Source organism: Megascapheus bottae, chromosome 15 (genome assembly GCF_031878675.1).
Source record: "Megascapheus bottae isolate mThoBot1 chromosome 15, mThoBot2.hap1, whole genome shotgun sequence".
NCBI classification, from domain to species: Eukaryota; Metazoa; Chordata; class Mammalia; order Rodentia; family Geomyidae; genus Megascapheus; species Megascapheus bottae.
In genome coordinates this window covers 23,411,923-23,432,559 of record NC_143523.1, presented here as the reverse complement: position 1 = coordinate 23,432,559, position 20,637 = coordinate 23,411,923, and the positions used below count along the sequence as shown (strand labels likewise).

General features: G+C 44.6%; 1 protein-coding gene across 1 annotated transcript in view; it reads left to right on the top strand.

Annotated features, from left to right (window-relative positions):
* Window positions 1–4,986: 4,986 nt before the first annotated feature.
* The window catches only part of Cnnm1 (cyclin and CBS domain divalent metal cation transport mediator 1), a 48,745-nt gene continuing 33,094 nt past the window's right edge, over window positions 4,987–20,637 (top strand). Inside the window, exon 1 of the mRNA XM_090345522.1 lies at window positions 4,987–6,919. Within this exon, the coding sequence (XP_090201648.1) occupies window positions 4,987–6,919 (1,933 nt within the window). The remainder of the gene's footprint in view (window positions 6,920–20,637) is intronic.

Sequence of the window (20,637 nt, the reverse complement as noted above, 5' to 3'; positions counted from 1 at the left end):
ACAGGAAAATATTCTTTCTTCCCTCTCCCTCTGAGAAGTGAGGAATTGGCCAGTAGGAGAATAGTGAAGCTGTGGATTGTGGAAAGCTGTTTTTGAGAGCTCTTCCTCAGGAGAATCTCACCAGCTAAACCTGTCAATGGGAATTCTTGCAGTTCCAGCACAGCTCTGGAAGCCCAGTAGTTTTCCAGCACTTCCTGTTCAGTAAAAGGAAAAATACTCCATTTATCTCAGTTATCTTCACCGGGGAACATTAGTTCTTATTCTCTGACTCATAACGGGATGGAATCACAGACAAGGAACTGGGTCCAGAAAAGTGAGCTGATTTTCCTAAGCCTAACACTGGTTAATAAATGAGTTGATGCAATTGAAAATAGAATCATTCTTCCCTCTCCCTCTCTTTTTCTCTCTATCTGGCCCTCTCTCCTTTCCCTCTCTTCTTCTTCTTCTTTCTCCTCCGCCTTTCTCCTCCTCCTCCTCCTTCCACTTTTCACTATAAAATTATATTTCAGGGCATGGCTCAGTGATAAAGCTTGTGGCTTTCATGCTCAAGGCACTGGAGGGGGAAATGGGGGGCAGAAAAAGAGAGAGAAAGAGAACTTTGCCTAAATTAGGGAAAAAGTTCTTGACATGTTGCAGAATCAACTAGCATTATATATATATATATATCTTATGGTAATATATAAATATGTAGAGAACACATGTATGTATTTCTTGTCTATGTAAAAAAATAAATAAATAAAAAGGAGAGCCAAGCACTAGTTGCTCACACTTGTAATCCTAGTTACTCAGGAGGCTGAGATCTAAGGATCACAGTTCAAAGCCAACCCAGGCAGAAAAGTCCATGAAACTCTTATCTCCATTTATCCACCCGAAACCTGAAAGTGGAGCTGTGGCTCAAAGTGCTAGCCTTGAGCACAAAATCTCAGAGATAGCACTCCACCCCTGAGTTCAAGCCCATGATCAAAAATAAACAAATAAATATTCCAAAATGTGCATTTATCTCTGGTTAGTAGTGTCATAGTTTATTTTATTTACACTTCTATTAGAAATTTCTTTTTAATTAGCATGTAATAGTTTATAATTAGAAATTTAAGTTTGGACTGGATGTACAACTCAAGTGGTAGGGTCAGTCCTAAGCAAAAGAAAAAAAGCCAAGCAAAAACATCAGGCTCTGAGTTCAAGTCCTAGTACCAGCATGCATGTATAAATAAATAAATAAGTAAATAAATGGCGAACAAATTTAGACATCTAAATTCCTGGCCTAATATTTTTTAAAGGATTTATTTTGGGACTGCTCAGCTCTTTGGGATGGAAGAAGGCTGGGCTTGGAGAACAGTGCTATTCTATCAGTCATTTAGCCTGATTTTGGAGTGATCGTCTGTACTCAAAAGCCTCTGCTATTTATGAAATGATAGATAAGAAATTCCTTTGAGAAGAATGTCCAGTGGAAGAGGGAGATGGGGGAGAGGAGATTGGTTGAAGTATATTGTAAAATGCCTGTGAAAATGTAACACGAACCCCTGATTTAAAAAACAAAAACAAAAGATTTCAGTGGTAGTATAAAAATGATAAAGTCCTGTTGGCCCAGAGGAGGTGCAAGAGCTTGTTTTCCTAACTTGAGGCATTCAAGTTGGGAGAGGAGGGAAATCTCAGCAGCAGCAGAGACATGTTTGTGTAACCTTCAAAAGAACAGCCCAGAACATCACCACCATCGTAGAAGAGCTTACACATTGAGAATGACAATATATCACGTCGAAAACTCTGATAATACCTGGACAATATTCCTAATATACTGTGTTAGCACGTATATCGTCACATGTAATGGCCACAATAGCCGAAAAACCTGAGGTTCTGATTGGGTGAGTGTCAGAGTCACATGATTAATGGGTAATGGAGGCCAATTAGAAGAGAGAACACTTAATCATGCACTTGACCCTACTGCTCTGTTCATTTACTTCCCACAAATGCATCCACGTTCCTTCTTCAAATTAAACCTTCCTCAGCTGTACACTGCTCAGGCAAGAATCAGCTGGTGGGAGACAGAACCCAATTTATTTTGAAGCCCTGAGAGCCTTGCTTCACATCCCCTGCGGAACAAGAAAGACAACCTACAGAGGAACGTCACCATAACCTGCTAAAGCCCATCTAGTCCCAAGCAGAAAGAAGTTGTTTGCACTCTAGGTTACAAGAGATAATAGAAAAAGCTCACTTGCAGCTGGATCAGGAGTACTGAGTGCCTTTATTATTGCTAGGCTTTGGGGGCCAACATCTTTGAGGTTTCACAAATGCCATAGAAAGGAAGATTTCACACAAAGCAAACTTTCTTTTACATTAATCTGAGATGACAATTGATTGTTACATTAGTTTTTTTTTTTTTAATCCTAATGCATGTAAAATGAGCCCAGCCATTTTGGCAAAAACAGTATGAAGATTCCTTAAAGAACCAAGCATAGAATAATCATAGGATCCATCCATCTTCACCCCTGGGGAAAGTCTCAGAGGAATTGGAGCCAGAATTCGGAAGAGATGTCTGCACGCCTATGTTCCTTGCAGCACGGTTTACCATGGTCAAGGGGGTTCTTAAATGTGGTACATATACACAATGGAATAGTATTCAGCCTTAAAACAACAGGAAATTCTGTCATCTGTGATAATGGTGATAAATCTAGAGGGCATTGTGTGGAATCTAAGAAAGCTGAACTCATGGAAGTTGAGTGTAGAATGTTGTTTATCAGTGTCTGGGACCAGGGCAGATGGGGAAAAAGGAGAAAATGTTCAGTGATTACAAAGTTACAGCTGGATAGGAGGAATGGGTACTTGTGCACCAATGTCCCAAATTCATCACATCCAGTAATAATGTGTATTTCAAAATATCTAAAGCAGAAGATTTTAAATGCTTATACCACCATATTTGGAGGAATATGCTAATTACACTGATCTGATCCTTCTACAAAGTAGTATGCAGGTATGAAAACATCACATTGTATCCAATAGATATACAATTCATTTGTAAAGTATGGGTGATAGCTCAGTGGTCATGTGTGTGTTTCCTATGTGAGACCAGTTTAATCCCTAGCACTAATTTTTTAATTAAAACTTTAAAAAAATCTGTGACTCCAGTCTATACAAGCAATTAATTAAATTATTATACAGACCTGGGTAAAGAGAAATGAAAACATGTTCACACAAAAACCTACACACCCAGTTGTTTATAGGTCTTGATTCTCAATTGTCAAAAAGCAGAAAATAACTCAATGTTCTTTACATAAGTCGTGACACAGCCACATAATAATGGAATACTAGTCAGCCATATAAAGGAATGAACTATTAAAGATGACAAAATGGGTATTTTGCTAGTTTAGTAAGGGAGTGCCAGATTCAAAAGCGTGGCACAGTTGTTATACTATTTATGTAACCCGTAAAACGATGCAGGAGAGCTGGAACATGTATGTAGCTTCCTTGCTCTTTTTGGTGCTGGAGACTGATCCAACCCCTCTTTATGCTATCACTAAGCTGCATCTCAGGAACCCCTCATGGAACTACTTCTTACTTTTTTTTGGGGGGGGGGTGCTAGTTCTGGGCTTGAACTCAGGGGCTGAGCTTTGTCCTTGGGTTTTTTTCTCAAGGCTGGCGCTCTACCATTTGAACCACAGCACCACTTCCAGCTTTTTTTCTATGTATGTGGTACAGAGCAATCGAACCCAGGTCTTCGTTCATGCTAGGCAAGCACTCTACCACTAAGCCAAACTCCTGCCCCGAAACAACTTTTTATAGTTACACAATTACACAATCACCAAAACTCACAGAACAATATACCAATGAGTGAATCTTACTAGATAAGATTTTTAACTAAACACACAAAATAATCAAGTAATCTTGACCTATTATTGCAAGAACAAATAACACAAAGAATTCAGTTTAAATGCCTCTGGGCTCTTGTCTAGCTGAGGGGGGCAATGGCTCAAAGCTGCCATCCTAGGAATGTAGGAGACGGAGATGTGAGGACTGCAGTGTGAGGCTTGCTGAGGCATTAAAGCTCATCAGATCCCAGCTCAACCAAAGGCTGGATAGGTTTATGTGCTTGATATCCCAGCTAGAGGGCGGCCTAGTCATAAAGCAAAACCTTACCTCGAAAATCACTGCAAAAGGGGCTGGAAGTATGGATCCAGTGGTCGGTGGAGGGCTTGAGTTCACCCCCCAGTTCTGCAACAAGAACAACAGAAAGTCCTCCAGATCCTTGTAAAATCAGGTTTGCATTTTTATTGTGGTCAGGCTCCATACAGAACTATACCAATGCCAGGCTCCAGCTTTGATGCTGTACTGTAATTAAGCTGTAACCAGCTGGAAAATGAGTGGAGGCAGAAAGATCTCTGCGCATTGTTTTCGCAGCTTCCTCTTAATCATAGTTTTGAGTGACTCCCTCCACCTAATTTCCAGAGTCTCACCTTGCTCCCTAAAAGTACACACTACTATGTTTTTTGGCATACATGTGCATGTGCCCACATAAGTTTATTCATATGTGCTTTCATTTATTTTTTTTATTTTATCGCCGGGATAATGTATAGAAGGGTTACAGTTACATTCGTCAGGTAGTAGGCGCATTTCTTCTCTCACACTGATTCCCCTCCTCATGGTTTTGTCCCCGTTTCTCTCCCCCCACCCCCTCCCAATCATATGCTTTTAAATGCTAACATTGTTCTGTGCCTTATCTTTTCAACTATTACTTTGGAGACCTGTTCCATAGCACAAGCAAAGGGCACCTATCGCCTCCTTTTGCCTGCTGCATAGTATTCTATGGCGTAATGGTATGATCTACTTCAAATTACTTACTCATGGACGTTTGGCTCTCCACCCCAAATGGAACTTCAAAAAGTCTGGATTTTTCTAAAAAGATAATGCGCGAAGTCGGTGAGATTTGAAACCAAACGCTAACCTTTTCAGAGATTCAAGGCGAGCCTCTAGAATATATTTTAACTAGAAGGGAGCATGCAAGGTGGCAAAAGAGACCCTGGGAAATTTCCTGGGCCAATGGGGGACGGCAGGGTTTTCGTGCCGGCACGGGAGGCCCTGCGCTCAGCTCGGCGACCCCCCCCCCCATCTCCGAGGCTGCGGCCCCCACAGACTGAAGCGCGCCCTGGGCCGGCGCGCGGCCCTTTCCAGCGTCCCGCAGCGTCCCCTCTCCCGGGCGGGATCTGCAGCCCCGCAGCCTGCGGCCCACGCGCGCAGGGGGGAGGGGGCACGCGTGGTGACCTGCCTGGGGCCGGATCCCGGGCTGCGGCTCCTCCTCCTCCTCCCTCCGGCTCCCGCAGTATCACGTGCAGCCGCGCCGGGTGCAGGATGGCGGCAGCGGCGGCGGCGGCGGCGGCAGCAGCGGCGGCCGCGGTGGGCGTCAGGCCCCGGGCTTGCTGCAGCCGGGGCGCGGTGCTCCTGCTCTTCTTCTCCCTGTCTCCTCGGCCCCCGGCCGCCGCCGCTTGGCTGCTGGGTCTGCGGCCTGAAGACACGGCGGGAGGCCGCGTGTCCCTGGAGGGGGGCACCCTGCGCGCGGCCGAAGGCACCAGCTTCCTCCTGCGCGTCTACTTCCAGCCGGGCCCCGCCGCGCCCGCCGCGCCCGCGCCCACCGTGGCCCCGGCGGAGAACCGCACGGGCGATTGGGCCCCGCGGCTCGTGTTCATCGAGGAACCCCCCGGAGGGAGCGGCGGGACGGCCGGCGGGCTCCCCACGCGCTCCCCGGGCCCGCAGCGCTGCCGCGAGCAGAGCGACTGGGCGTCGGACGTGGAGGTCCTGGGGCCCCTGCGTCCCGGGGGCGTGGCGGGCTCGGCCCTGGTCCAGGTGCGGGTGCGAGAGCTGCGCAAGGGCGAGGCGGAGCGCGGCGGCGCGGGCGGCGGCGGGAAGCTCTTCTCGCTGTGCGCCTGGGACGGGCGCGCTTGGCACCACCACGGCGCCGCCGGCGGCTTCCTGCTGCGCGTCCGCCCGCGGCTCTCCGGCCCCGGCGGGGACCTGCTGCCGCCCGCGTGGCTGCGGGCTCTCGGAGCGCTCCTGCTGCTGGCCCTGTCCGCCCTGTTCAGCGGCCTGCGCCTGAGCCTGCTCTCGCTGGACCCGGTGGAGTTACGGGTGCTGCGGAACAGTGGCTCGGCCGCCGAGCAGGAGCAGGCGCGCCGCGTGCAGGCCGTGCGCGGCAGGGGCACCCATCTGCTCTGCACTCTGCTCCTGGGCCAAGCCGGAGCCAACGCGGTGCTGGCCGGCTGGCTCTACGCCTCGCTGCCGCCGGGCGTCGGGGACGCCGGGGAAGACGACAGCGACGCCGGGGTCCACTTCCCGTGGCTGCCCGCGCTCGTGTGCACCGGCGCCGTGTTCCTGGGGGCCGAGATCTGCCCGTACTCGGTGTGTTCCCGGCACGGGCTGGCCATCGCCTCGCACAGCGTGTGCCTGACCCGGCTCCTGATGGCGGCCGCCTTCCCGGTGTGCTACCCGCTGGGCCGCCTGCTGGACTGGGCGCTGCGCCAGGAGATCAGCACCTTCTACACGCGGGAGAAACTGCTGGAGACGCTGCGGGCCGCGGACCCTTACAGCGACCTGGTGAAGGAGGAGCTCAACATCATCCAGGGCGCCCTGGAGCTGCGCACCAAGGTGGTGGAGGAGGTGCTGACCCCGCTGGGGGACTGCTTCATGCTGCGCTCTGACGCCGTGCTCGACTTCGCCACCGTCTCCGAGATCCTCCGCAGCGGCTACACGCGCATCCCCGTGTACGAGGGCGACCAGAGGCACAACATCGTGGACATCCTGTTTGTCAAAGACTTGGCCTTCGTGGACCCCGACGACTGCACCCCGCTTCTCACCGTCACCCGCTTCTACAACCGGCCCCTGCACTGCGTCTTCAATGACACCCGGCTGGACACGGTGCTGGAGGAGTTTAAAAAGGGTGCGTAGGGGTCTCCGGTCTCCCTTCTCCCTTTCCCACCCCGTCCCCCTTTAAACACGTTGCGCTTTGGTGGAGGTGATCTGAGGAGAGTCCTACCTGTTGGGTTCCTATGGTTTCTCTCACTTCTTCCATCTGGCCGAGCCTCAGGCGTCTTCCTCTCTGTGGGGCTTAGCGGGATGCACCATGCTTTGCTTTGCTTTCCTTCTCTCTTTCCAGTAACTTCTGGGGGCCTGGCAAGTGCCAGGTATTGTGTCGTCTGGGACTGGGGTTAGCCCTGAAAGGTCACTGGGAGCTTGAAACTCCTCCCAGTCCTGGAAGCTCACCATCTCCAGAGTGAACTAACTAATGGCTTGTTGCTGGACAGCTCCCCCGGGTTGACAAGGTCTTCCTTACCCAGGGAGGGAATGGATGTCCTCAGAGCTTCTCATTTCTGCCCTTCGAGTAAGGGAGAATAAATCTCAGACTCACTGGACATTCTTCCCTAGGTTTAACTTAACTTTCATAAATAAACAAACACAAGTTGGAGGAATAAAAGTTGGCTTAAGGCAGCAGAGTCCTGGCACTTGGAACTCTGTGTATCTGGATCTGAAGAAATATTTCTGCACATGTCCAGATGAAGTGGCCTTGATGCCATCCCTAAGCATTTTTGCGCAAGGCTATCAGAACCACAGCACCACTTAGGGCTTTTTTGGTGGTTAACTGGAGATAGCAGTGTTATAGACTCACCAACCTGTGTGGCTTTTGTACCATATTCCTCAGATCTCAGCCTCCTGAGTAGCTAAGATTACAGATGTGAGCCTGGCTAGGGTTTTTCTCTTGAAGCAATAGTTTGATGACTTCTTATATAACAAAGAATAGCTCAGAAAGAGGGAAAAGTTTCAGATTTGGGGAGATTGTGTTGCTATCAGGAGAAGGGGAGGGAACTGTTAAATGGTAACTATTTTAACCCAATCTGGGCCACTGCATTGCCCTCTTCTGAATCCTTGCATTACTAATTCCCATTGCTTTCTGGGGTTCATCCATGTAGCTTGGCTTGTAGACTGGTACATTCTTATGATGACTTGGCATGGTCTTTCCCTGTATGCTAATGTCCTTGTTATCTTCTTATTAGGACACTAGTCAGACTGAAATAGGGACCAATCTAAAGGCCTCATTTTAGCATAGTCATCTCTCACCTGTGATCATTAAAGTAGAGCACCGTTAAGAAAGTATCTCATTGTCACATGAGATCAGAAGATGTATTAGTGACCTTCCTGTGAACCTCCTCCTCACTTAGCAGGTATTGAGCATCTGTGGAGCCTCAGGCAGCAGTGGAGACAAGACTGCCCTCAGGAAGTGAACAGTCCTCAAGATATAGAGGTAAACAAGAGCAGGACTGACAAAAAAAATCAACAAGACTTTATTGACAGCACTTTGGAAATCTTCCTGGGATAGAAAATAAAGAAGAATTAATAGGGAAGTTGTATCAGGCTCCAAAGCCATAGAGTACAGTGGCTAGTTTTTATAAGTCATGTTTGTAGAAGCAGTGGGACGTGTTTATCCTTTAAAGATAATTTTGGAAATGAGTCTTTAAGAGCTTTTCCATTATCCTCACATCCTTACACCTCAAATGATTTTTATTAATAAGAGCAACAGTTACCATTAATTAAGGGACAGCCATGCCCAACAGCATACCTAACCTTTACAAACTGAGAACAACTCTCCTGGATAGGTATTATTATTATTTTGCAGGTGAAGATACTAAAACTCAGATCCCTAACACAGCCTGCTCAACTTTCCACAGCTAATATAACTCACTCAGTTGTAATTAAATCCCCAAAGCCTGTGACCTCCACACCTGCTGCTACTCCATCCTGTTACCCCAACCTGAAATTCCTGCCCCCTATAAGTGTCAAGGCTGGACTTGCATCTCTAACTTGCTACCCATAGCTCATTCACTTCCAGTTTCTATAGGTTACAAACATAGCTATAATAACTATAATAACTGTTAATGTAAATGTTACATTTTGAAAATGTTTCCATTTGTCACTTTTCTTTACCTGACCCATAAAACAACTCTGCAGTTATGGGAGAAGACCTTAAGGCCCAGAAAGGTGGGTTGCCTGCCTAGAATCATCATTCAAGCTATATATTCCAAGATCCAGATCCAAATCTACACCCGAGCTCTTTATCCACATGGGATTTTTGTATTGGTATGTGTTAATTGTGTGTAGGAAGGGATTTCATTAAGACAGGCTTTGATATTTGCTCCTCTGTTACTCCTTTTCATTTCTCTTCCACCTCCCTAGGAGACCCCTGTTTTTTCATAACCTTGTCCTTTGTGTCCCCTTCTTCCTCCAATTTCCACAAATGAGAGAAAATATGTGATACTGTCTTTTGGGGATTGACTTATTTCACTTAACATGATGCTCTCCAGTTCCATTCACTTTCCAGCTCCACAGGGGAATTTATTTCTACACTTACAAGCTACAAGTCTTTGGGAGTATAGAAAAGGAAAACAGATTTTCCATTTTAGCTCCACAAAATGGGAGCAGTGTTCTTCCCATTGGATTTTGAGTTCCTCAAGGGCAGACAATTCATCTTACTTTGCATTCTCAGGACAAGCACAGGGACTTGTAATGCCTAAGGGATATAATTAAAAGTAGACATTTATTGAGTAAGTAGTTTTTAACTAGCTAACTTCCACCTTTCTGCTTTAATGAGGTAAACCCTAAATACAGAATAATTAGTGTTTCATTGACCACAACAAATATCTCTCCTTCTTCCAAGATATCTACCACCAACCATTGGCACCATATCCCTCTGATCTCCTTTATCACCCACCCTTATCCTACAATCATTCTCTTAGCAAGCTGCCATAACAAAATAGAGCAGGCAAAGTGACTTCGACAACAGAAATTTATTTTCTCACAGCTATAGATCAAGGTTTTGGCCAAGAGTTTCTAGTGCCAGTTCTCTTCCTGGCTTGCAGATTGCTACATATTCCTCAGGCTTATTCAGAGAAAGCTAGAGAGCATAGGTCTGCCCTCTTCTTAGAAAGACAACAGTCCCTCTTGAATTAGGCCTGCCTTTATGGCCTCATTAAACTCTGACTACTTCCTTAAAGGCTCCTCAGGAAGTTGGAGCTTCAACATAGGAATGCAAACCTTCACTCCATAATAGTGGTCGGCCTGAGTTCAATTCCTAGTACCAGGAAATAAAAGTGAGAAGGTGATTAAGCACTGGCATAGGCTGATACTGGTCTCAAGTAAATTACTTAACTGTGTATATTTAATATCACCAGTGGCAAAATAAAGATATTGTTTACTCATGAGATTGTTTCAAAATATGGAGACTAAAACCTGACATGCGTAGTTAGTGCCTATCATATTGTAAGTGTTGTTGGCTATGATTATTAAATCGATTCCCCATTTGTGAAAATGTTCCTCTCCACTGCCACAAAAATAATCTTCAGTTCTGCCATCCCTCTTCAAAACCCTTCTGTAGCTCCCACTGCCCACAGGATAAAGTCGAGGCTGGAAATGGAGCTGATAACACCCTTATGACCTGCCCCAGTGCTCCCCGGTCCCTATCACAGCTCTAGACACCTGCAGCCCTGAGCTCCACAGCTGCCCTGTGCTGCCATTTCTCTGTCCCTTTACTCATGCTGTACTCTCGTCAGGAATATGTGTGGTCTCACTCCTCCAGCTTTGGCTCCTCCTTCATCATTCAGCTAAGGGCCTAGTATTGAACTAACAAGCTATACCATCAGGCTCTGCTTAGAAATCACTCACACACACAGCTTATAATGAGCATCTACAGTGTCAGACTATTTTATTTATCTTTGTACAATTAGCACCTACAATAATACAACACTTAAATTTTTTCTTTATTTCCTCCCCCCAACCCCCATTTTGGCTTTTTTTTTAATTAAAGAATTTATTAGCATTGATGTTTACATCATATTTTAAATGATGTGTTTAACAAGTATTCAAGAAGAGAATCTCTATATACAATCACTGGCACTTAGATTTTAGAACATAATTAAAATTAGGCTGAGGGTTTGTATGTCATAGATACATATTACTCTATGTAATAAAACATTATGTCTATAGAGTCATAAATTTTTATGTCTATGTAGTTGTGTTTATATTTCCAATACCATGTCCATAGCATTGGGTATGTAAATATTGAGGCCTCGCTCTTGTACTGTTTGGATCTAATAGCCACATATCAAGGATACCATGCGCCTTTTGTTCCTTTGGTCTTGACTTGTCTCACTCAACATGATTCGCTCTAGGTTCATCCACTTCCCTGCGAATGCCATTATTTTATCTTGTCTGTTGGCTATGTATAATTCCATTGTGTGTGTGGATATATATATATACCACATATTTTATGTCCATTCATCTGCAGTAGGGCATCTGGATTGTTTCCATTGCCTGACTATTGTGAATAGTACGGAGATGAACATAGCTGGGCAGGTGTCCTTATCTTATCCGGGGTTATGATGTTCAGGATAAATGCCCAGAAGTGGTATGGCAGGATCGTAGGGAAGGTCAATTTTCAGTTCTTTAAGAAACCTCCACACCGCTTTCCAGAGTGGCTGAACTTGCTTATAATCCCACCAGCAGGGCAGTAGGGTTCCTTTTTCTCCACAACCCTGCCAGCATCTTTCATTGTCTAAGCTCAAAATCTTGGCCATTCTAATTGGAATAACATTGTTTTTATTTGCATTTCCTTTATGACCATGGATGGTGAGCATTTTTCTCATATGCTTTTCTGCCATTTTAACCTCTTCTTTTGATAAGTCTCTCTTTAGTTCCCTTGCCCATTTAGTGATTGGTTTGTTGAGTTTGGGGGGGATTAGTTTCTAGAGTTCCCTGTAGATACTGGATATTAAGCATTTCTCTGATGTATTATTGGTAAATATCTTTTCCCAGTTGGTTGGCTGTCTTTCTACTTTATTAGCTATGCTTTTATCTGTGCAGAAACTTTATTTTTAGGTAGTTCTATTTATCAAGTCTCTCTCCAATCTGTTGTGACCCTGGGATTCTGTTCAGGAAGTTTTTGCCTGTGCCTATGAGTTCCAGTGTCTCTCCAACTCCGTTGTGTAGCGTTTCAAGGTTTCCGGTCTGATATTGAGGTCTTTGATCCATTTTGAGTTAATGCTTGTACATGGTGAAAGGCTAGGGTCAATTTTTAGTTTTCTGCATGTGGCTGCCCAGTTTTGACAGCACCAATAATTGAATAGACTGTGTTTGTTCCACTTTGGTTCTTTTGTCAAATACAAGTTGACTGTACGTATATGGTTTTATTTCTGGATCTTCTGTCGCATTGATCTTCTGGTCTATTTTTGTGCCAGTACCATGCTGTTTTTGCTATTATGGCTCTATAGTAGAGTTTGAAGTCTGGTATTGTAATACCACCTGCATTGCTCTTTTTGCCTAGAGTTGTTTTGGCTATTCTAGGTCGTTTCTTGTTCCATATGAACCTTTGGATTATATCTTCTATTTCAGTAAAGAATGTTTTTGGGATTTTGATGGGGATTGCATTGAATTTGTATATCAATTTTGGCAGTATGGCCATTTTCACTATATTGGTTCTCCCTACCCATGAGCATGGGATGTCTTTCCATTCCCTGGTGTCCTCTTTAATTTCTTCATAAGAAGACTCTGTTTTTTGAAACAGAGTCTCTCTATGAAGCTCAGACTGGCCTTGAATTTACAATCCTCTAGCCTCACCCTCCTGAGTGCTGGGATTATAGGCATATGAACCATGCCCATCTTGGTTCATTTCAATAACTATTTCTTGAAAAACTGAATGGATGACTGGAAGAGCTAAACTATAATATTATGGATGGCATCTACAGAGCTCTAGTAAATGGTTAATTATCCCAGCCCAATCAAAGTATAGTCAAACTTTAAATGATATAAGAAAAGTGAGGTCCATACTGTTTTTTCTGCTTTTGGGGGGTTTGCAGGGGAGGGTCAGTTGTGGGGCTTGAACTCACAGCCTGGACACTCTCCCTGAACTTTTTAACTCAGGCTAGTGCTGCAGTACTTTGAGCCACAGCACCACTTCCAGTTTTCTGGTGATTAATTGGAGATGAGTCTCACAGACTTTCCTGCCCAGGCTGTCATTGATCCTCAGTTCCCAGATCTAAACTTCCTGAATAGCTAGGATTACAGGCATGAGCCATGGTACCCAGCTTATATCTATTTGATATGGCAATTCCTTTTCATGTTCATCCACTTTAAGCATGAAAAGGGGTAGATAATGTACATGATCTACTAGATGAGATACAAAATATGCTCCCCAAAAAGCTTAGAGCCTAGCACAAGAATAATACTCCTCTTTGCAAAGGCACGCTAGACTCACCTTTCCCCCATGACTCCCATGCCATTGCAATGTATAAATCTCTTACCTCAAAATACAAGTTGGTAAATAAGATGGCCCTGTCCATAAACCAGTAAAAACAAACATTCTATAATAGAATTGTAAAAATATAGTTGCCACTTAAAGAACAGATAACTATGATCAGATGAAATATTTTGATTTTATAAGTGTGTATGTCTGTGCACGCGTGTACCACTTGGGATTCGGGCCAAGGTGCTGTCCCTGAGCTTTTTATGCTCAAGACTAGAGCTCTACCACTTGAGCCACAGCTCCACTTCTGGCTTTTTGGTAGTTTATTAGAGATAAGAGTCTCACAGACTGTCCTGCCTGGGCTGGCTTCAAATCACAAGCCTCAAATTTCAGCCTCGTCAGTGGCTAGTATTACAGGCATAAGCCACTGGCACCTGTAAAAAAAAAAATTTAAAGGGGTCGGGAGTGTGGCCTACTGGTAGAATGCTTACCTGACATGCATGATGCCCTGGGTTTGATACCACAGTACCACATGCACACACAAAAAAGCTGAAAGTAGTGCTTTGTCTCAATTGGTAGGGTCCTAGCCTTGAGAAAGCTTAAGGACAGTGCCCAGACCCTGAGTTTAAGCCCCAGAACTGGCAAAAAAAAAAATTAAGGAAGCTTATAAAGTTGCATCCATCACATAGAAATGTTTTAAACACAGGACAATAATAACTAGAAAAGACGGAAGATAATCATCTCACTATCATGAAACGACTTTGGTAGCTCATGTCTACTTAGGAAGCTGATATCTGAGAATCACCAGCCTAGGCAGAACAGCCTGTGAGACTCTAATTTCTAGTTAACCAACAGAAAGCTGGTTAATTGGAGCTGTGGTTCAAGTGGTAGAATAGGAAAAGCCAAGCGAGAGCTCAGGGTCCTGAGTTCAAGCTCCAGTACCAGCACGAAAGGATGGAAGGAAAGAAGGAGTTTTGGGGAGAAAAACAGCTTTCTGTAGATAACAAGGAAAAAGAATAAAGACTTCCTGATTCCGAGGGCTCTGAACAATGCAGGTAGGTAAGAGCTAACCAACAGAGCTCTGCTGAGTGAGAACACCATCTTCCAAAAAAAACAAACAGCAATAACAAAAGACAAAAACAAAAAAAAACAAGCTAAACACCCACACTGGGTGAGCACACAAGTTGGTTACTCTTCCCATAAACTAACCTGCCTACTCAAGTAGCTTGTAGTTTTCCTTCTCAGTCTTTATCCATTTATTAATTCATTCAAGTTTTTTTTTCTTTTCCCTTTTTTTTTTTTTCAGTCCTAGGGCTTAAACTCGGGGCCTGGGCACTGTCCGTGAGCTTTTTCAAGACTAGCACTCTACCACTTGAGCCATAGTACCATTTCTGATATTTCTGTGTATGTGGTACCATGGAATCAAACCTAGGGCTTCGTGCATGCTAGGCAAGCACTCTACCACTAGGCCATGCTTCCAGCCCTCATTCAAGTGTTTTGAGCTTTACCTTGTTCCCTACTTCATGTAGGGCTTCCTGCAAGGAATATTTTTCTTAAAGTATGCTCAACCAGCCAGTACAGTATACCAGTACTCTATTGTTTGTTTGGTCCCCCAGGGCTGGGGAGAAAGTTATTCTCCATTTTACTGGGAAAATTAGAAGTAATGATATGCTCTAAAATGTTTTAAGCATTACCAGATAATCAAAGAATTAAAATGAGAAAAAGAAACAAGAGATACATGAAAATAATTATTCAAGATGAAATGATTTAAGTTTGTTTCTTGAAATTTCTTTTATTGTTATTATAATATTCTGTCCTTTTTTTTTTTGTGGGTTATGGGACTTGAACTCTGGGTCTGGGCACTGTCCGGGAGCTCTTCAGCTCAAGGCTACCACCCTACCCCTAGGCCTGGGTGTAGTCCCTGAGCTCTTCAGCTCCAGGCTACCGCCCTACCCCTAGAGCCACAGCCCCACTTGCCATTTTCTAGAGGTTAATTGGAGATGTGTCTCACATTCTTTAGTGCTGCCCTGACTATGAACCTTAATCCTCAGATCTCAATCTCTGGAGTAGGAGGATTTCAGGCCTGAACCACCTCGCTCAGCTCTTCCCCAACCCCTCCTTTTTTCTTTTCTTTCCTCCGCCTCTTATTCTGGCAGAAGAAATGGCAGATCCTCAAAGAATCTGAGCTGGAAGGGTCATTTAAAAACCTGAAGGAGAATCTAATTCAGACTTCTTTTTTTAGATTTAACATTCCTTGCCAGGCCAGCTTTCATTGTCAGACAAAGTTACAGTTACAGTTGACTTCTTCTGTCTTCTTTACTGACTTCTTGTTTATCTGCAGATTACTGCAGTTCACTCAATTCTGTGTTTTAAGCCCCAGAACACTTCTTTAAAGCATTTCTGTTTCTTAGATGAGGGCCTGTAAGATTTCCATTCCTTTCCTAAACTGATCTACGTCTAGACCTGTGTTTGGGGACTCCTGAGCCTTCTATACCAACTCTCATCCTATCTAGTCCTTTCCAAACTGAGATTCTTTGTTTTTCCCTCTCTCCATACCTCCCTTCCTTCGATGTATTGATGAAGCATTGGTCTATATCAGGCCTATGCTGGAGTACTGGAGATAGAGATAAGACAGACATTATTCCTGACCTCCTGGAGCTTGTAGTCAAATAGAGAGACACCGACAAATAATTGCGTACAAGTGGTTTGAAGTTGTTTTGAGAGCAGATAATGGGGGGGGGGTCTACCAGTCTTATGGGTAAAGGTATAGAGTACCCCCTGTAAGTGGTGTTTGAACTGAATTTTGACGTGTTGAAGGAGTGAGTCAGAGCAAGAGCTTTCCAGGAGAAGGGGGCACACATGCAAAGGCTGTATGGACAGAGGGTAGCATGGGTGCCATGCAGGTCTCCTGGGCTGTTACATCCATCTAGGAAAGCACCACTTCTGCCAACCAGCCTTCCCTCTGTCCCCTGTGACTGTGAATGGGTAGGTTCAGTAACATTCAGGGAGCACTGGGACCCCACAGGCCCACACTGATGTCAAGGTGAGGATGTGAAGAGAGGAAGGAGCCTGAAGGGAAAGCGGACGCATGGCAGCAGGGGTCTTGACAAAGGGCATTCAGAAAACAACTGTGGGCCAAAAGGGACAAGGAGAGCCCCTTCCCAGGATGATCTGGGAAAACTTGTCTGAGGAAGTACAACTGCAACTCAGCCATGGAAGGAGAGGCCCCATGCTCAGCGTTCTGGACAGAAAGAGCACTGCAGCTGAGGCTGGAGCCTAAGGAGAAGAGGAAAGGCATCGCTGCTCTGACACCACATTAGAATTCTACTTACCCCCTGATCATTGCTGTTCTTCAGCAAAACGAGGAACTGGGAAGAAGAAAGGATTTGTCTGACATAATTGTCATTCCTTTCAAATGTCCAAATAGCGTGTTTTAACCATTTTTCATGGTGATGTTCCTAAAATGTTTTCTAACTAATCCTGCTGTCCTTAACAAAGGATCCTAAATATAGCAATCTTTTCTGGATGACGCAGACTCATGGTCATGATCATTTTATGCTGCAGTTCTCACTTCTTTTGGATTTTTTTTTCTGTCTTCTGGCTGTCCACTGTTGTTCTTTGGGTCTACCCCAAGTAAATTCCATCTCAGTGTACTTTACAAAACCTTGCCTATCTCACAGCTTTTGTTTAATGAGAAACCAAGTAAATATGCATGTTGAGAACTGTGAGCCGAGTCTACAGAAAGTGTCAACCAACATTGGTCAAATATGAGATTAATTAGGCTTTGGGAGCCTAAGGAATTGGGTCGATGGTGGAACTGAGGATAATTCTGGAACTGGAATCAAAGCTGTGTAGAGTCAAACTCCAGAAAATGGCTTGTTAACACAGCTATTTTTGCAGTGTTGCTTAGCAAGTCAAACTGCCAACTGGCTTAGATACTAGTGACTAACGACTCTTTTTTTTCTCCTGCCCTAGTGAGGCTGGTTACCATGGCATTCTGGGTGACAGGGTTGCTCTTTTATAATTGCCTTTTAGTGGCTTGAGAAAATGTTGTTGATAAAGGTGTTAATTTTCTTCTTGTTTCTGATCAAATAGAACCAGATAATGATCACAAAGTATAGCTTTTTTTTTCTATTTTTTTTTTTTTTGCCAGTCCTGGACTTGAGCTCAGGGTTTGAGCATTGTCCTTGGGCTTTCTCAAGGCTAGAGCTCTACCACTTGAGCCTCAGCACCACTTCTGGCTTTTTTTCTATGTATGTGGTACTAAGGAATTGAACCCGGGTCTTTGTGCATGTGAGGCAAGCACTCTACCACTAGGCCAACCTCTCAGCCCTTTTTTTTCTATTTTTAACCAGAAAAAGAAAGCTTTGTTTTGTTTTGTTTTGTTTTTACTAGTGAGGTTTGAACTCTGGACCTGGGTACTGTCCCTGAGCTCTTCAGCTCAAGGCTAGTGCTCTACCACTTGAGCCACAGCACCACTTCTGGCTTTTTCTGTATATGTGGGACCAAGGAATCGAACCCAGGACTTTGTGCATGCAAGACAAGCACTTTCCCACTAGGCCAAACTCCTCCATTAATAACAAAGCTCTCTCGGGTCAGGCTGGCTTTGAACCTTGATCCTCAGATCTCAGCTTCCTGAGTAGCTAGAATCACAGGCTTGAGCTACGGCATCCATCTCCTTTAATGTCTGTTTATCTGTAGATAAGTGTAAAATAAAAAGAATCTACAAGGGAAACAGGAAATAGCAGTCAGTCTCAAGGGTAGGAAGAAAACCATGAAGTCTTGGCCAGTTTGTCTCATACTCAGATATGCATAAAAATAACTGTCAGGCTGGAAATGTGGCTTAGTGGTAGTGTTGCCTAGCATGCATGAAGCCCTGGGCTCAATTCCTCCGTATCACATACACAGAAAAGGCTGGAAGTGGCACTGTAGTAGAGTGCTAGCCTTCAGCAAAAGAACCTCAGAAACAGTGCTAAGCCTGAGTTCAAGCCCCAGGACTAGCAAAAAAAAAAAAAAAATCACTTGTCAATGCAGACCCACAGATCCAAACTCAGCTGCGATGAGACCTGAAACTGCTTTTCACAAGCTTCCAAGTGGCACCCATTGTCAGGCTCTGCTTCTCAAATTTGAGTGTGCAGAAGAATCGCCTGGAGAGCTCACAATTGTAGGTTGCCTGGTCTCCATCTCAACCCAAGATCCTAATTCCAAAGGTCAGAAGTGGAGTCTCGGAGTATATGCCCTGAAACATTTATTGTACTGCCCCAAGAAACAGAGTGGTAGCAAGCCACAAAGTCAAAGGTAAGGAAGAAGAAAAGAAATGAATTTAAAGATGCTACAGGAGCACTAGAAAGACCAGAGCAAAAGCTACTGCATTTTACAAGGTGAGGATCATACGTGACATAGAAACCATAAAAAGATTTCTGCTTTCCTTAGGTCTCCATTTCCATTTCCTCTTAGCTTCTATATTTTTTATCTTACACTTACCTTACTAAAGTGCCATATCTATTTTTGGAGAGAGAGGAATCAATGATTTGCTTTATTTTTTTCAAAGCATAGAAAATACACTAACAAGGTCTTTGAGAGTGCTCTCTGTGGGATCAGCTGAAGCTATTATGAAAGACTTTCTTTGTATGATGCTGATGTACAGCCAAGCATTGAACTAGGTGCAGGTGCAATATTCTATAATGATAGTGAAGGCTCGTGTTGTTAGTGCTTACTGTACCATAGAGGAAAGATGGCTCATCATCACTATCACTTAATCCTAGAGAGGTGTGATTCAAACTCTGGAAGCATCACCAAGAAGTCCTGCTCCAGTTCCAATGAAACTACCCTAATGCTGTCTATGACTATGCCACAGAGGCATAGTCTCTACTTTGAGTCTCACTGTGGTATGGGTAGTATTAGAAGTAGAGATGGGAGCTCCCAGAGTGGGAGGAGACTTGAGGGAAGCTAGCATCAAGGAAGGCTATGGGGCCCGCAGCTACAAGAAGTCAAGAAAAGCCAAGTGCAGCCAGCAAGCCATCCGGACAGAATGGGGCTGCTAGAGAGACGTGGGAACATGTCAGAGATTCAAAGCACATGCCAGATATTAACCCAGAATAAAACATGCTTTCTACAACTCAGAGGCAAACATGTGGCCCCGAATTCACTGTTTATCTTTTACATCAACCCTGTGTTTTTTTCCATCTGTTGGTGTTCAGAGCCACAGAATGCATGAGACTTTGCTCTTGCCTCTACTATGTCTTAATGTGATGCAGTTTGTTCTTGGTCTTGCCAGTCTTTGACTGTTTTTAGAAAGTGGGAGGGTGATTCTGCCAGGGCTCCATGGCTCTGGACGTGACTAAGGGCACACAAAGCAAGTCATTTTGCATAGTCAGCGGCTCCACATCTGCAAGGCAGCCTGGCTTTGCTTTTCTGCACGTGTCATCTTGGTTGCACTGGTGATCCATGAAGGAATATGGCCACCACGTGAGTAAGGACTTCTTAATGAACGTCAAAAAGGAAGTCAGCTTGTTTAGAGAGATGCACGAGACGTGTGTGTTTCTGAAGATTCTGGAGCAAGCTGGGGCCCGAATGCATCACAGTAAGGGAGATGGGAATTGCTTCAGAATATCTCACTAAATGCCAAGCACTTCTGTACTCTTGACCAACTGGGAAATCCTCTGTAAATAGGGTCATCATTATTTTCACAGACATTTCACTTTTCTAGAAAGCTGGAGGAAAGCCAAAATTAATGGGCTAAATAGCTTTATGAAGGCATTTGAAAATGTTTGCTAGTCTATAGAGGGATGACCCAACAAAAGAAGCCACGGTTCCTATGCACTGGGAAGGAGGGGGAAAGGAAATAGCCAAACTCTTAAGTCACTCCTTCCATGCAGCCATTAGGAAGCAATCACAGCCCTCATCCATGGAAGAGAAATAGTAAAAGGTCCTGAGCCAGCTCTTTCCCAGAAACAGTGACTTGGTAAGTTGAGTTCCCCACCTGCGTGGTTATGACTTGCATGTGGTTTCATCCTTGTGGTTACTGACTGTGAGCATCATGAAGTTACAGCATATGGTGACAACCACCCATGTGCAGTTATGATCACCTATGTGTGGTGTTCACTTTTAAAAGCTCCGTCCCGCTGAAGCTCGGGGCATGCTCTCTATCAGCCCAAAGGTGGAGAGTGCTCAATACCCTACTATTAAAATGACTCCTAGCTTGGGTCAGTGAGTGCTGGTGACTTTATTGCTGAGGGGTTCTCAAAGTGGCTGAGATATTACAGTGGCTTGTGGCTTGTGACATTGAACCTTGCTAATTTCCTGTTCAGTCATGCATTATTTTTCTCAGTTGGCTTTTTTTTCCCCCTTCAAGGCTAGCACTCTACCAC